At 41.0% G+C, this 16,182-nt stretch overlaps 3 protein-coding genes across 3 annotated transcripts; 1 reads left to right on the top strand and 2 right to left on the bottom strand.

Annotated features, from left to right (window-relative positions):
• Positions 1-599: 599 nt before the first annotated feature.
• On the top strand, positions 600-1,952 carry LOC306977891 (uncharacterized protein; the record flags this gene model as incomplete). Its single annotated transcript, XM_079576330.1, has 5 exons — positions 600-709; positions 950-1,046; positions 1,441-1,560; positions 1,705-1,783; positions 1,864-1,952. 5 exons carry the CDS (start codon positions 600-602, stop codon positions 1,950-1,952), a joined length of 495 nt encoding a protein of 164 aa, XP_079432456.1.
• A 697-nt stretch (positions 1,953-2,649) lies between these two features.
• rgs9bp (regulator of G protein signaling 9 binding protein) lies at positions 2,650-6,344 on the bottom strand. Its single transcript, XM_079576514.1, has 3 exons — positions 6,242-6,344; positions 4,226-4,532; positions 2,650-3,050 (listed from the first exon to the last, which is right to left on the bottom strand). The coding sequence occupies exons 1-3, from the start codon at positions 6,335-6,337 to the stop codon at positions 2,653-2,655; spliced, it is 801 nt and encodes a 266-aa protein (XP_079432640.1). The 5' UTR covers positions 6,338-6,344; the 3' UTR covers positions 2,650-2,652.
• A 1,667-nt stretch (positions 6,345-8,011) lies between these two features.
• On the bottom strand, positions 8,012-15,386 carry LOC306977889 (kinesin-like protein KIF20A; the record flags this gene model as incomplete). Its single annotated transcript, XM_079576328.1, has 18 exons — positions 8,012-8,240; positions 8,426-8,545; positions 8,612-8,679; positions 9,006-9,108; positions 10,148-10,313; positions 10,384-10,523; positions 10,888-11,064; positions 11,712-11,874; positions 12,167-12,313; positions 12,433-12,495; positions 12,570-12,681; positions 12,746-12,922; positions 13,872-13,947; positions 14,071-14,255; positions 14,333-14,471; positions 14,542-14,661; positions 14,732-14,827; positions 15,363-15,386. 18 exons carry the CDS (start codon positions 15,384-15,386, stop codon positions 8,019-8,021), a joined length of 2,298 nt encoding a protein of 765 aa, XP_079432454.1. The 3' UTR covers positions 8,012-8,018.
• Between the last annotated feature and the right edge of the window lie 796 nt (positions 15,387-16,182).

Below are 16,182 nucleotides of genomic sequence, written 5' to 3'. Positions count from 1 at the left end.
CTGATGAAAACCATTGCAAATCATTTAGATTTAATAACAATTGTGTTCAGTGAAAGATGAGTCATGTGCAGAAAATCAGTTAGATGTATGGAAAAAACTGTGATAATTGTCACAGTAGTGACGCACAGCTAAAGGCCAGTTTTGTCAGAATATGTCAAAAATAAACTTTAAATGAATGAGTTGACAAATTAATTCACATGAAAGCAACAAATCCAGAAAATTTTAATTTTGAGTAACATCAACTTTAATCACACAATATTGATTATCAGAATGCAAGTCTATTTGTACTTTCTTAAAAAAACAGAAAAGAGGAAGTCAACAGGATTTAAAGTAATGATTATGAGTTGAAATCATAAAATGATGAATGAATACTTTTAAACTCATAGTATGTCAGATCATTCTTTACTCAAGTATTTCCTACTTCACACTTTGAATGATACTTCAAAATCATTGTTTTCTTGTAATTCAACCATGAAGTCAGTCTGTGACCACAAGACCCGAGTTCCTGAGTGAGGCCAAATTGATTTCAGGCTCATTATTTTGGCCCCATGTTTCCATATAAAGAGGAGCAGCCCTGGAGTCAGTCTCAAACCACAAACATGAAGACTCTGCTGCTGTCCGCTGCTCTCGTGGCCGCCCTGCTCTGCTCTGTGAGGGCTGTCCCCATCCCAGGACCTGTGCCCTACCACGCCTTCTGCCGCTCCATCTGGTCAGCATTGTTTTCTCATGTTTGTTATTGTGATTGTGAGTATGGCCTAAATCTAAACCATACATTAAAAAAAGGTTAAACTATGTAGCCACACCAGGGGCTCACAGACTGATTGAATCTGGTACAGCGTCCTTCCGATTTAACTTTTCTTTGCTTCTTCGGATTATCATTGTGTCGTCATGACTCACTGCTAGTACACCTTGCTCTTGTCTGTAACTGACTTCCCTATCATTTCGGCAGGCTGTTTGCGTCCCCATGCACAATGATCAGCACCGCACTGGAGCAGCAGATCACCGCCCTCAGCCCTGAAATTGGATGTGCGGCTTGTCATTACAAAGTAAGTGTGGCCTACGTGTCCTTATAGATCAAAGTATACCAGTGACCCAGACTCCAGGAGAACAAAGAAGGCCATCCCACTCGAGAAAACAGGTCACAGTGAAGGGTCAAGGTCTTACAGTTAGTAATGAACCTCAGAGAAGCGTGATAAACAGTGTCAATCTTATGAAGACGACCCATTGTGACTCATTTAAAAACAATTGTTCATGTCTATATCAATTTCCCACAGTGTACCCCACCTCATGACTAGAGCACAAAGGTTTTGCTCATGGACTTGAAGAAAGACACTGCTGTAGAGTGAATGAAAATGAATGACCAATATCTTCAATTGTCTTTGTACACTTCCATATAATGTATTGTAAGAATTACTGATATGTTTTCTTGTCCCTTCAAAGCTGGTATCAGTGACTCCGACGGCAATCTTGGCCAACCACACCTCAGCGGACGGACTCACAGCAGAAACTCTCAGCTTCAAATTCATGTCCACTGTTCTGACCGGGAGTTGCAGTGTCAGTGTAAGTACCTAATGTTTCAGTAACCAGGGGAAGCACAGTCAAAGCCAGAACCAGATCTGTGGAAAACAACGCTAACCACTGAACCACTTTTGCCCTGTTGCCAGTCTGTGGGTACTAATTATACAATATTGTTTCGTCCTCCAGGCCCAGTCTCAATCTCTCGCCTTCTCCAGCCTGCTCGACAACGGCCTCAACTACTGCAACCTCTACAATCTCCTCGCATGCAAGTTCACATCACTAAAAGATTATGGCCTTTTTGTTTACCTTGCTTGGTTTTTTAATTGTTTCCCGTTTCTGTTTTAGTGAGTGGTCTCGCCGCTCAGCCGGACTTCATGGAGATGACCAACGAGTGGGCCTGCCTCGGGTATGGACTGGCAACATGCAAAGTCTGAACATGTGGAAGCAGAATGAATGTGCACTTTAAATGTGGTTGTTACTCTTTGAGCGACAAATGGAAAACAAAAATAAAAGATTAGATGAGACACCTAAATGGAAGTCTGTTATTTTGTGGTTTTATTTTGCCCTAGAACTGACTTCACTTTCTGAATATGACCACTCTTTGAAGAGAAAATGTGTGGATTTAAGTGTATAAGCACAAACACAACAATATTAAGAAATTCATCTTTTATTCAGCCCAAATTTACATTCTCTATGACACTGCTTGTTATAGATATTTAAATATACATAAATTAGTTAAAAGCAACAGCAGCGATGTCATTGACACATACAGTAAGCTTTGTTTTTTGCACAGTTGTAACAAAAAATACTGAGGTTATTTCTTTTCCACTAGCTAATAATCCTGCATTCCAAAGTTACTGTTATTTCAGCAAAAGAAAAGCCTTACTGTCGCTGAAGGATTATTTGCCTACTTTCTACTGTTGCACTTTGAGCTGCTTTAAAATATTGTAAACAATTAGTCAGAATCTTTGTGACAGTACACAGAATTTATATTGATGTACTCCAACACATTTTTTTCAAAGTGATTTACCAAAATAAGCATGAAGATAGATTGCATCTATCATAAAGGAATTGTATTTAATATTAATATCTGACTTTTTAAGCAACAGTGAATTGGGGGTGGGGGGGGTTTGTTCATGTGAGGAGGACGATGCAGACAGACAGAGTAGCTGCCACCATGATCACGACACTCAGCAAAATCAGCGCAAAGATGTGACTGCGCTGACACAGAGGCGCGGGTTCTGCAGATTCCACGTCTGTCCCGGGGCCGGGACACTCCTCGTCAACGGACAGCAGCGCCATAGACATGCTGTCTGTGCTGCCGACGGGGAACAGCGTCCCCTGTGGCTCCACCATCCACCGCAGCACATTCACTTTGGACTCCATGTCATCGATCATATGGTCCATTCGGCTGATGTCCTGCTCCAGGTTGCTGCGCTCCTGCCCCTCCAAACCAGCAGGGGGCTCCGTGCTCTCAACCTGTTGCAGGTCTTGTAAACTGAGAGCTCTGGCAGCCACCTCAGTCCCCCCTCCTACGAGATACTGTCACCAGTTAGTGCACATACAATTATTCACCGTCACTCAACACAAGAGCAACTATGGGCTTTAAAGGTGCATTATGGAACTTTTTTATGCGGAGAAAAACCCTTGATATTTGTGCGTTTGTATGACCCAATGGCTGTATGAGTGGTCAGCACGGCGTGGTGGTCTCTACAACCCAAGAATCTGTCAGCAGTGAAAACCTACCAGAAACAATTGATCCTGGAGCATCATAGAGGCCACTGTGGTGTTTTCTTTTACCCACATAAAAAGTTCCATAAAGCACCTTTAAGTGTTACAAATGCATGCTTTTATTTCTTGTCATGATTGAATATGCACATGAGTGAGAAGTTGTCAGTTGTTGTAGCATACAGAACACAATTGTAATTTAGACTTGAACGCTTATATTTCAGGATTCTGAAAAACTTGCATGCACAGAATTGTCTTTATTTAAAGGCAATAACTCCCATAGACACATCTATATACATATAACTATAATTGAATTAAACTGACTTATTCCAAATATAGCCATGTGTGGAGTAGCACCTGGGGGTGGCCATACATACTGCCACCCATGGATATCATATTAAAGGATGTCTAGATGTCTTAAGGCGGAGTCACCTCCGGCATCACCGGCGGCCATCTTGCCACAGGGAAGCTTTCTGGCGAGCTCTGTGGTATCCGAAGTAAGGTACGAACACAAATCCTCTTATCTTGCTGAAATCTTGACGGATTTACAAACGGTTTGGGTTCTTACAAACATTAACTTGGCTATAATTCTGAATGCTGGAACATGTTGAAATCGATTTTCTTTTTTATTCATATGTATGCAGTGTCATAACTACATATGGCGTTAGTAACAAACCAACCCATTTGAAAATTGGTAGAAGATTGAGCAAGTTATGGTTATTTAAAAAGTACATGCACCATAAAACACAATGTTAGGAGTGAGGGAGCTCCTTGTGGCAAGATGGCCGCTGTGTGTGAATGTCGACCTCCATTGGCCAGCAGTGTGTACGAGACATCTAGCCTTTATTATATGATATCTTTGCTGCCACCTCCCTGACACCCATAGCAGGCAGGAGTCTAGAAGTATCAGCTGAGCTCAAAATGTTTTTTTTTTTCAAAATAATGGCTACATGCAAACAAATATAAACTATTACTTTACCTTGAAGCCCTGTGAGCACCAGTGAGGTGTTCTCGGCGATGGTGAAAATGTCAGCCATTTTGAAGACCTTGCACATGTCGATGTGCAGCAGCTCGAGGCTGGAGGAGAAGCTGACCCACAGCAGCTCACTGTCCTGCCGCTGCTCCTGAGGCAGGCTCTTGTCCCGCAGAGTGGTGGTCAGGCGTTGGCAGATGGATATGGCCAGTGTCAGCGCCCGCTCTCTGGTCTGTCTCAGCTCATCCCTCAGCTGTAAAGAGTCAGTGCAGCCGCCCATACACGAGGCCAGGTGACGGTGACATGCCACCACCTGCAACAAGTGAGGGTTCTCATTGACTTTCTTAAATTCAACGGTCATTGAACAGTGGTGTCTGAAGCATTTTGAAAAGACAAATAAGCAGCATAACTACAGTGCAGTCAAGAAACATTGGCACCCCTGAAAAAGCTTCCAAAAGAAAGCTGCTGTTCTCACCTAAACACTGACAGAAGTGTCTGGAAATTGCCCAAACATCTCATCATGTGCTACATTTTGGAAAACATTTGTAATTGTGCTGTTGTCAGATGAGAGTGGGATTGACATAAAGATAAAGATGTAGCCAAGTTCAAGTCTCCTGACCTGAATCTTATTGGGAAAAAGTACGGTATAGAGAGAAATATATGAATGATCCGTTTAGTCCATCCCCTGGAACAAGTCTTTTTTTTCAGTCCTCAGTATTTTTGTAAATATTCTGAGTATAATATTAAGAGCTTAAATTGAAATGAATGAAATGTTCTTTCATATTTACCAGGGGTGACATTGACACCGTCAACATGATGCAAAGAAGCACTGCTTTGATTTAAAGACAATTTGACAAAGGTGTTTGTTTAGGAAAAATCACCAAAGTTTCTAAATAAAATGCAGTTTATGATGACTTTATGCAAAGTTTCACTTTATGGTTCATACATTTTATCAAAGCAGTAAGATTTACCTCCTGGGGTTGCCACATCCAAATCAACACACAGTAACTAGAAATTGCTTTCAAACTTTGCGATTTTGGTTTGACACGGGCGCAGAGCTTGTGTCTCAATTATTTGACTTTTCTTAGTGCAATAATTACAGATCTTTGTATAAGATTATGCATTAGAAATGCATTATAGCCAAGTGCATCATTCCTGTAATGACGCCAACAATGAGGCAGAAATAATTTGACATAACACACACATTATATATATATATATATATATATATATACACACACACACACACGCATATATTATTCATATTCCTTTGCATACCCTGAAGGAATATACCTGGGATAATGAGAAATGTTATGAATAATCTCATTATCTGTGATCTATTTCGGGGATAAGCCATGACAACCTTGTGCAGCCGCAGCCCGTGGCCCAGTTGTAAGTTAGAGATGGATGCGAGATCCGCTTCATTCATCTCAATATAATTGTACAATGTCCCAAATTCAAGAACAACTCATTGTCCCCTCTAATGTTTTGTCACATAAATGTGGTAAAAAATAAAATCTCCAGTCTAAGTGCAAGAGAGGCTGTGTTAGTACCACAGCAGAGGGTGAATGTGTGTCATTTATAAGGACTCAAAAGAATCAGTGGACCAAGAAATGTTTCAGAGACAGAGTGCTTTTTTGGCCACAGGGGAGAGAGGTTCTCATGTCTAGCGTGGGTTTGGTTTGTTTTTAGTGCAACTACTAAAACATAATCAAAGCTGCTTGCCTCAATTGCTTTTAGTTGGCACTGACGTTATAGCAGTTACTTTCCGAGAATGCAGTCAAATTTTCCAAATATTTAGTCAACCTATTAATATAGGTTTATTTACAATATATTGGTGTCTGAGGGTCCGCCTTAAATTGATTTGGGATGCTTTTACTAATGCAACATTTTTTATCCGGGCTTGGGACAGTAACTGACATGTCTTTAGTTTTGTCTTTAGAGTTTGAGTTAAAAGTCCAGACAATTACTTTCTCAATAGCAATGGCAGAAAATGGATAACACTTTAAGAGCTTACTGTACCTTGATGAGGGACTCCACCAGAGCCTTCGCATCAGTCAAAGACTTGCCTGTGCTGACCGTGCTTTCATCGCCCACTTTGTTATTTACAAGTGGCATGAGGGAAAAAAAACTCTTTTCCCCAAAGCTGCTTTTTTTACTACTTCTCCGGCCGCCTCTGCTGGTCCTGTCCCGCTGAAAGATGCTTCATTCAGCAGGCGAGGGTCCAACGACGCTCACTCCCAAGTCCCCATGGTCCCTTTATGGCACTCCGGTCCATTTCCCAACCTGCAAAAGTGCTCAACATCCTTTTGCGACAAAACAAGGTGCTAAATCCAAAAGAAAAATGTAATAAAGTGATGTAACTCTGAAACAAGGTGCTAATCCTGTGATTGACCCCTATGCAGACTACTGACGCAGGCTAAGAAGAATATCTAATCTTATTAACTAGCGCTGGGTCGAGGGAGAGAGGAGAGAGAGGCAGCTGCTGTATCGACGACAATGGTCCTTTAACTAAGTGAGAGGTTGGGCCACGCTACTTCACTCATCTGCACTGTAAGAGGTCACTGAGCCACACACCCGATTGGCCTGACAGAAGCAAAAGATTGAAAAAGACACGCCATTGGCAATGAATTTAGGAACTTAAGTGTAAAATGCATTAATTACACAAAAAAGGAAAGAAATGAATAGCGGTGCACTTAAGGCTTTCGTGCTGGAGCTTAGTCTTTTGTAGCTTTTTGTTCCCCCCCAGGTCTTAAGATAATGGATAACCTTGTTTGACCGGGGGTGACGCATGTTCAACATATACCAAGCGTGAAATCCTTGTCGTGACTGCCATAGAGGTGTACAGGCCCATGCATAAGAGCGAGGGACATTTTGCTGAAAGGAAGTTGTACGCCAAAGTTATAAAATGCTGGATTAAAAGGTGCTCAGTAGTGACCTTCCCCTGACACTGAAAAGAAGTGGATACACTAAATGGCTGAAAGTCACAGGACTGTTTCAAGCTTTTAGGAGGGCCGAGGCAAGATGCTCCCCGTTTGGGGCCCTAGGAAGATACAGTTTCAAAGAACGAATAAAAAAAATGGAAAATATTTAAAATCCAATGCTATGTCTTACATGTTACACGGCTTACCGCTTAGTCATGCTTTTTCTTGAACCCCCCAGTGCAGGGTTCTCCCGGATTGTAACAAAGTTTTAAATTTGGGTGCATGCTGGGAGCCTGGGGCATAATTTAGGTACAAAAATCAAAATATTTCAATTCATCTATGATATACAGTTAAAGCTGGGTACCCATTTTTTCCGGTTCAAACTGATATTAGTTTGGGCCCAAACCTGTATCTAGCACCTCCAAATTAATTTTGTTTCACGCCCGTGTAGAGCTTTTGAGCAGGCGGTAAAGTGAAGCAGGGGGGAACCACCCCAAAATAAATTTCATTAATTTAGATTATCGCTCAAAAAACATTTGGTGAAGACAATGCAACAAGGTCTGCGTTTTGCTGCTTTTATAGTACATTCAAATTTACCACATAGGCCTTTGTATCAGGCCATTACTCAACTACTTGGATCTATAGCCGTTTGTATGCACCTGTAACATTTTCTGGTTGACATGCACCCAATTTTAGTCAAGAGCTCTGCCCCAGTGGCGCCTGACACCTGCAGTTGTGTGTTAACTGCTTACTTACAATTAAAAAAAATTCGTAGGTAAAATGCGTGACTCTTTCACTTAGATCTATTCATTTTTATTAAGAATCTCACAAAAAGTAAACAAAATAATTTATACTTAAAAACGTGCTGTAAAAACTTAAAGTTTCACAGTTCTTGAAGTTTTCCTCAGGGTTCGGGGCGTAGCGCTGGTCTTTCGTGGTGAAGTTACGGCCTCTTTAATGTTGGCGAGCAGGCTGCGTTTGGTCTTGAGCTGCACCGGGGGGGACGGTATGGACTTCTTCTCGAGTTCTCGTTTTAGACTCTCAATTTCTTTGTCCTTTTCAATGTTCTGCAGCAGGACGTCCTCCAGGGATCGGGACTAAAAATAAACGTTTATACAATTTATATTACTGTAATTAAATAGAATTTTGAAGTTTAATTTGTGTGTGAGCATAGTTTCAAGCCTAAAGCCTGTCCGAAAGACACTGTATATATATATGACACTTCACTGCATATCACCCAATACTCTGAGCTGTACCCATCGTACAATAATCTTTTACCTACCATATCCTCAGCTTTCCTCTTTAGAGTTTCTGCCTCCAGGGACCGCTCCAAAAGGCTGTTTGAGAGCGTCTGGTGCCTCTCATTGAAATCTTGTAGACTTTGGTCCAATGACACGATCAACTGGAAACCAAATATTTTGTGAGTACATTGAAATAAAATAAACGGCTACAAATACAGTTAAATTACCTCTTGTTTGCTCACACACATGATTTCCAAAGCAGACTTTTCATTACAAAGCCTTTTGCATCTTTCTTCTGTTAAAACAAAGGGAGATTGATAGATAAAATTGCATGTTTGGTGCAGGTTTGAGACGCTGACGGCACAGCTGCCAAGTCTGTCTCCCAAAGATGAAAGCAAAACCACAAAAAGCAACCTACTATGCAAATTTATTCCATAAAAATGTCTAAATTATACATTTCAAATCATTATTTAGATCCACTTCAAATTCAAAAGCATGTCACTAAACATTGCACTTTGACACTTAACCAGTGTTTTTCAGACATCTCCGCTGTGTAAACTGATTTCTGACCAGTCACTGCTAGGTTGAAGATAAACTTGGCAGGCAGAAAGCATGTTGTACCTCTTGCTTCTGTCTCTTTGGAGTGATCGGTCTGAGTCGACTGCTCCGTCATTTCAGCTGATCGTCTCCCGCCTTCAACACTCTCCAACTGACGCTTCAGTTCCTGCAACAAGAGCCAAGAAACACAAATCAATCCACAACATCGCCCTGCTGAGCGTGGAGAATGGTCAGTTTTACAATGTACCAAGTGGAATATCAAAATGCACATTTTCTATTTCATGTAGTAAAAGCATAACCAAAGATTATTGCAGAGTGTGGACCTGCATATACCAGTCCCAACATTGTACACAAAGCCTTCTGTGCATACAGGATTGATTTAGACCATTAACTCAGTTCAAATTAAAACTGAATTGGGCCTAATATTTAGGGGAAAATGCAGAATTCCTACATTACTAAATGTCCAAACAGTAGCTACAACGCTAACAAAAATCTTTTGCAGAGACCGCTAATAAGTATTCACTAGTCCTTTGCTTTTAAGCGGAGCTTACCCACAATAAGAGTTAGTCAATCACAGGCTGCTTTAAGAGAGCTTCAATAGGATTTCCCAATGCGTTTGTGGCAGCTCTAGGGGGACGGAGGCGACAGGGAAGACCAAGCTGAAACACCTGATTAACCACAGACATTCTCACAATTTAACACTAGTGGATTTATCATGACATTTAATGCCTAAACAACCTTTATCTTACACAGCATTTTTTTTTAAGTCACATTTTGGGGGAAGTTCAGTGTAAAGGATCTGCCACTGGTCCATAGGCAACAATAAATGTGTTTTTCTGGCGCAACACTTAGACTAAAATACTATGTCTTCTAAAACAGTGATCCAGTGTGTTTAAGAACCAATTGCGAGTGAGTGGCTGGTGGTGGTCGGACGATCCATTGACATGGATGTGTTCTGCTCCTCTACTGTCTTCCCCAAGGGCAGCTGTGGTTTTATGTAGCTTAACACCAGAGAGAATGAAGTTAATATAAAACAGTCCCTCATAGCTATCAGCAAATTGTGACAAATTAAATCAAGCCAGTTACAAATACCATGATCAGAATTATTTTCAAATTGACACCTGCAGACTAGACACCCCCCAATGGCAGAATCAAAAGAGCAGTCTGCCGCTGTAAACCAAAGTCCAAACATAAAAGTTACATACCTCCACTTTCTCTTGCTCAGCTGTAAACTCATCTAGAGGAACATAATCGTCCTCCAGGTTTCTCATGGCGCTCTGATAGGCGTGCTCTTTGATGGCATCCTTGTACATCTCAAAAGTGTTCTCCAGTTTTTCCTGGTAGCCTTCCTTCAGTTCCTCCATCTCTCGGCTAGCAAGGAGAAACAGCATTCCCTAAAACAGTGCACAGGCTCAAAGAAATTACAGGTTTGAATTCATACCTGCGAAGCTCTTCACTCTCCATAATCTGCTGCATCATGGCGTCTCCCATTTCATTGCGGATTTCCATTTCCTGAATCAGGTTTTTACGACGTTCAGCCAGTAATTTGCTCCTCAGATTCTCAATCATGCTGAGAAGCTCCTAAAAAGGCAAAGGGTCAACGTGGGTTAAAAAAATGCTTGTAGAACAATGATTCTCCACAAAGATGATCAGTTGTTTTGATAGATAAATCAGCCTTATGAGTATTGCTGAAGATTCAACAGAATAACACAATTGTGATACTAAATATACTTAAACAAGGCACTTTTTTGAAATATCGTAATTTAGGTTGCGGCTCCACAAAGCTTCAATGGTCTAATGCAGAAAGTAACAGCAGAAAAAAAAAAAAAACAGTAATTGTTGGCAAAGGTCTGTGACTGAATGAAAATGGTCCCATATTTCACTTTTGAAACCCAAAATTACAGTATAGAGATTAAAAATTCCAGTGGGAACAAAAAAAACATACATTTTGTGGCATGAAAGACATGTCTGCTTCATCCTCTTCATCGAGCAGCTCCTCCTCAGACAGGTACCCCTCCATTGCTGGGCTCTCTGTACCAGGGCACACCAGAGGTTTCCCATCTCTTCCAAACAAACACGGAGACAAGGCATGGACCGACTTATCCGGGATCACCTGCACCACCTACAGGCAGAGAGGGGGAATTATTTTGTGCTGTAATTGATCCGACCCACTAACAAGAGTTGTGCTTGCACAATCATGAGAGTTTAGCAGGACAAGTGAACTTAAAGGAATAGGCCACCGTTTTTACATACAGAGATATGTTCTTACCTAACCTTAGCCGAGTTAATATATACCCGTCTAGTCTTTGTCCGTGCGCTCCGTCACACAAACAGAGCACATACGCAGCCTCTCCCACATGTCATATAGCTCCAAAAAAGCTCACGATAGAAGCTACCAAGCTCTTCCACGTGTTCCCTATTTAAATAAAGTTACGTGAAGTGTTTTCATGCGAAGTGTATTTACACAGAAATGTAACATGTAGATTTTATAAGCAGATAAAAAGGGGTACTATATTCTCCTAAAGACTTCCCCCCGCTCACTTCCGTCAATAACCTTTAGGAGTTACTGCGCGGACGTTGTGCTCCTCGTATCATTACGCCTCACAATATAGTACCCCTTTTTATCTGTTTGCGTGACAGAGCGCACGGACAAAAACCAGACGGGTATATATTAACTCGGCTAAGGTTAGGTAAGAACATTTCTCAGTATGTAAAAACGGTGGCCTATTCCTTTAACAGTCAGATCACCCCCGTGTATATAGCACTTGCCTGTTTTGCCACAGCAGAGAACTTCATGACATGGAGGGTCTCGTCGTAGGTGGATGCACACTGGTTGATATTGACAATCATTGAGGCTTTTCCTTTGCCACAGAAGAAAGACTGGAAGAGCTTTGTGAGCTTGCTCTCTCTGAAGGGGATGTAGCTTTTTGACCTGGTTAAAAAAAAAAGTAGTTAACATTTACATTTCTCAGTTGCTGTGGTTGAGGGAACATAGGTACTCTCTCATTCTGACAATGGGTTCCAAGCAAGTTCCCGCCTCCACTGATAGCTCTGATACTCTGGCACCAACTTTAACCTTAAAAATAGATACCTCCAGATGCCGGATGAAGGTGAATTATGTTTTACCATTGCTATTATCCCAGATAGGCAGCCCAATATCTACATACACTTGGGCAAGGTAATTTAGAGCAACTATTGTTCAATTAGTCTAACAAAGAATAAACCTGTCGTTCTGGTTGTTGCGCAGAGCGGTGATGCACTTTCCCAGGATGAGCAGCGAGTTGTTAATGTTTGCAGCCTCTTTAAGCCTTTCTCCAAATGTCTTTGTCTTGTTGCACCTTTCTGAGCCAGCCAAATCGCACAGAGAAAACCTGCAGAAATAAAAAGTGTTTAACAAAACCATCATCAGAACAAAGACAACAATGGCAGAAATAATGACTGTCATGTCCAACATCAAAATGAACACTTATTGTAAATGTTATCTACTTACTCCGAAATGCCCTTCACAGAATCGCTGTCCATCTTCAACAGCTTCATTGTAAATATGCTGTGGCTATAATGTAAAAAGCCCAAATTAACCAAAGAAAGTGGAAAACCTCAATTTAAATGTATTAAGATGAGACTTACCTTCTGCTGGATGACTGGTTCATTTTGGTCGCAGCAGCTCTTCTGTTCTTGTTCCCAAATTGCATTATCTTACTTGCCTCACTCAGATTCATGATGTTGATCCAACTCAGATCTGAAATGTTCCTGAGGTTTAACTACATCTCACAGTATGTCATTAACTCCATCAGAAGTCCTACCTTTTACGTAGGCATTTCCAGCTCCGTCGTCACAGACTCTTAAAACAGAACGTTTCTTGAACTTGCCGCAGAGCGAAGGCTGGAGCAAATCATAGACGCACTCATTGTAGATCTCGAAGAAGGCGACCCACAAGGCAAACTGCCCAGTGTCCGCTTTTGTTGTGCTGTCTGCAAACACTAAAAAAACAAGAATATCTGCCAATTAGGAAGAAAATGTGTTGCTTTTCAGACAAGAGACGTTCCATTGAATGTAGACACATGAAGATCTATCAGTGGGCACACAAAGATTCAGTATAAACTTTTAAAAAAGACTATGCAACTTAGTCATTTTATACTCACTACTGCCACCTCAGGTCTTATGCAAAACTGCAGCTTCTATATTAAGCTCATGCATGATGGCCCAAGAAATGACTTCCTGTTTCGATGCAGCTCGCCAAAATAGAAAGCACACAGCTTGTCTCATTGATTAGTGCAGCAGGTACTTGCAACATAAGAATATAATTAAATACACATATTTTAAGTGTTTTGTCTGTTAATAGGCAGAAAGAAAGTTGAACTAATGAACTAATAAGATGCTTTTATTTTGGTGTGCTGGATCGAACCAGGAAGTCACTTCTTGGGCGCTATGCACGGACCCGAATAAACTTTTTGAGTGACAGTGCAGGATTCTAGCAGCAGTTGCGGTGAACAGGTCTAGGCTCATTCTAAACCTTAGGACATTGCTGTAGGGGGAGGAAAATAGATAATTTTTAAAACTCTGTATAGTCCCTTAAACATTGCGACATCCCTAAATAACAAAAATTATAGGCGGTATTTGCTCTGCCCGATCCTGTCAAACCTTGGAAGCTAAGCAGGGAAGGGCCTGGTCGGTACTTGGGTGGGAGACTGTTTGGGAACATCAGGAAGCACATGTAGTGAGTGAGTGACTGGTGGTGGTCGGAGGGGTCGATGGCGCAGACTGGTTGCCTCACTTCCATCAGTCTACCCCAGGGCAGCTGTGGCTACAATAGTAGCTTACCACCACCAAGCATGGAGTGAATGAATAATTGATCGTAAGGAGTCTTTGAGTGTCCAGAAAAGCGCTATATAAACCTGATGCATCATTAAAAAGCATTATATGACTTACTGATTTCCTTGAAGGATGAACAGGAGGCTGACCGGCTTCTAAGAGTTTCTCCATTACAGCTGTTTCTATCACCGTCCTGAAATAACGTATAACACATAAATGTTAACCACCTAACCCCCACCTGAACCAAGCACATTTTCTCAAGTTTGGCTTTACTCAAACCTAAAATCAAATTCTATTTTCTGTTTCTATCTCGAACCTCTTTACATGAAGCTAAAACCGCCGCCTTGACGCTCTTCTCCTGCTTGACTTGCTCCGGAGAGAGAAACTGGGCGTCATTTCTGAGATGAGGCTTCACATCCATAGCTTCATACTGGTGTCCCCTGATGTGCTGGAAAGTGGCGTTCAGCACACGGGGAAGGATACCGGGATCCCTTGGAGATCCTGAAGCATTGTGCAAAGAAAAAAAACAAACAAACTTAAAAGCCTGACAAAATTAACCTCAATTTCTTTACATTTACCTTGAATGGTGTGGGTTTTGCCAGCGTTTGTCACACCGTAGCTAAAAATAAGGGCATTGTTCCCATTCAAGAAGTCGGCCATCTGACATTGGACGGTTTCCTCAAACAGCTGTGCCTGGTTAGTGTCTGGTCCAAATATCTAAAAACAGACTAGTTAACCTATTCATTCAGCCTTTGCTTTATAATAAACATCTGTACTTAATACTAACTTGTGTGAATGAGAACTTGTGGATGGACATGCCAATGCCCCTTTCGCTGCTCTTCATTGTGGCCGAGCCCTTTGGTGCATTCAGAGTCACCGTCTGGTCATTTTCAATCACTACACACTCCTAAAAAGGCATGACAAATAAACACATTAGGAAAGGGGAAATTAAATATTGTAAAATGGTGTAGCTCTACCTGATCTTCATTACTGCTGAGCTCTTCTTTAGAGAAAGGCCTTACTCTAAGGTAGACGCTCATGGTTTGTGGCTCAAAGTCTCTTGGCTCTTGCACCTAGGAACAAGTGCGATTGAAAGTCTGACTGGGTTAGGCAACAATTCGACCCAATCGTAATAGAAACTTAATTGCTTTTAATGGTACAGGGTTTCTACTGGTAGCAGCATGTCAAATGTAATGCTTTGTAATCCATGTATTTGACAATTTTTTGATTAGCTTGAATACAAATAGTTAAACTGAATTCTTTTTAATGATATTTAAAGGTACTCATGATTGTTTTAATGACGACTTGACCCTGTGGTCTTGTTAAGCAAATCACAGGCTGCTGCTATTTTCTGCAAACAACAATATTCATGTGATGTTAAGTGTAAAACCCGTCCCCTCTATAAACATTGTCTGAGCCATTTATATTTCAAGCTTCTCTCAAAATGTTAACATACCCAGATGTGTTTCATGCCATGTGGACTAAATATTGCTTACAATAGGCTACATAATTTGCAAAATCACAATTACTACCCTTATAAATGATCACATATGAGTAAGGAAAAAAATAGTAGTAAAAAACCTTCAAGGACATGTTCTTAACTGTTACCTCCTCTGTATGAGCGAGAGTCATGTCCATAGTCTGTTGGATGAAGCTTTCATCACAGGTTAGATCAATAACAGAACTCATCTTGAGCAATGAATTGGTAAAAGTAATAAACTCTTGGACAATGTTAAAAAACGAATAAAAATAAGTCCAATCCCAATGATATGATGAGCAGATGTCCAGCAGAGAGCTCCACACCGGCCTGAGAAGTGCAGAGCAGGCTGTAATTACAACAAATTGAATGCAGGTGTTTGGTGAGGAGTGCAGTGTCGGCTTACTTCAATAGGAGTTGAAAAGGAATACTATTGTTTTGTTATGGACAGAAGTTTCATTTGAGAGATTATAAAAGTATTAATTAAAATTGTTCAAATAACACTCCTTTTCCTTTTAAATCAACAAGACAGAAATGTGTGAAGTTCTTCTGACATTCTTGTCCCAATTATTATGATCTTGAATTTATGTGTTTATTTTGGATCTCCCATTATAATACGTTGTTTCCCTCCCAACAAAATCCATTATTCTGGCTGATATTTTAGTAGCAATTTAATTTTATAATCATGGTGGTGCAGCGGTTGGCACTTGTGTTTTACAGCTAGAAAGTCCCGGGTTCAATTCCCACCTGGACAGGGCTTCTCTGTGAATTTTGCATGTTCTCCCCGTGCCTGCATAAATTTCCTCTACCACTCAAAACATGTACAATAGGCCAAGATGAATGAGTGTGCAAATGGGTGACAACAGATGCAAATTAGCCAGTGACTACTATCCGGTGTCATGTGCTCATTCATGCACTGCCCCTACCAAATAAACAAAACAAAAAAGACTA

The sequence above is a fragment of the Gobius niger genome (assembly GCF_951799975.1).
Source record: "Gobius niger genome assembly, chromosome: 18".
Taxonomy (NCBI): domain Eukaryota; kingdom Metazoa; phylum Chordata; class Actinopteri; order Gobiiformes; family Gobiidae; genus Gobius; species Gobius niger.
This window is presented reverse-complemented; position numbering and strand designations above follow the sequence as displayed.

What these genes read in the sequence shown, in the direction of transcription:
- rgs9bp (XM_079576514.1), bottom strand. Translation starts at nt 6,337, where the DNA reads ATGCCACTTGTAAATAACAAAGTGGGCGATGAAAGCACGGTCAGCACA. An exon ending in TGGTGGAGTCCCTCATCAAG is followed by an intron (nt 4,533 to 6,241) that starts GTACAGTAAGCT and finishes CACTTGTTGCAG; the next exon opens with GTGGTGGCATGTCACCGTCA. An exon ending in GGTGCTCACAGGGCTTCAAG is followed by an intron (nt 3,051 to 4,225) that starts GTAAAGTAATAG and finishes AGTATCTCGTAG; the next exon opens with GAGGGGGGACTGAGGTGGCT.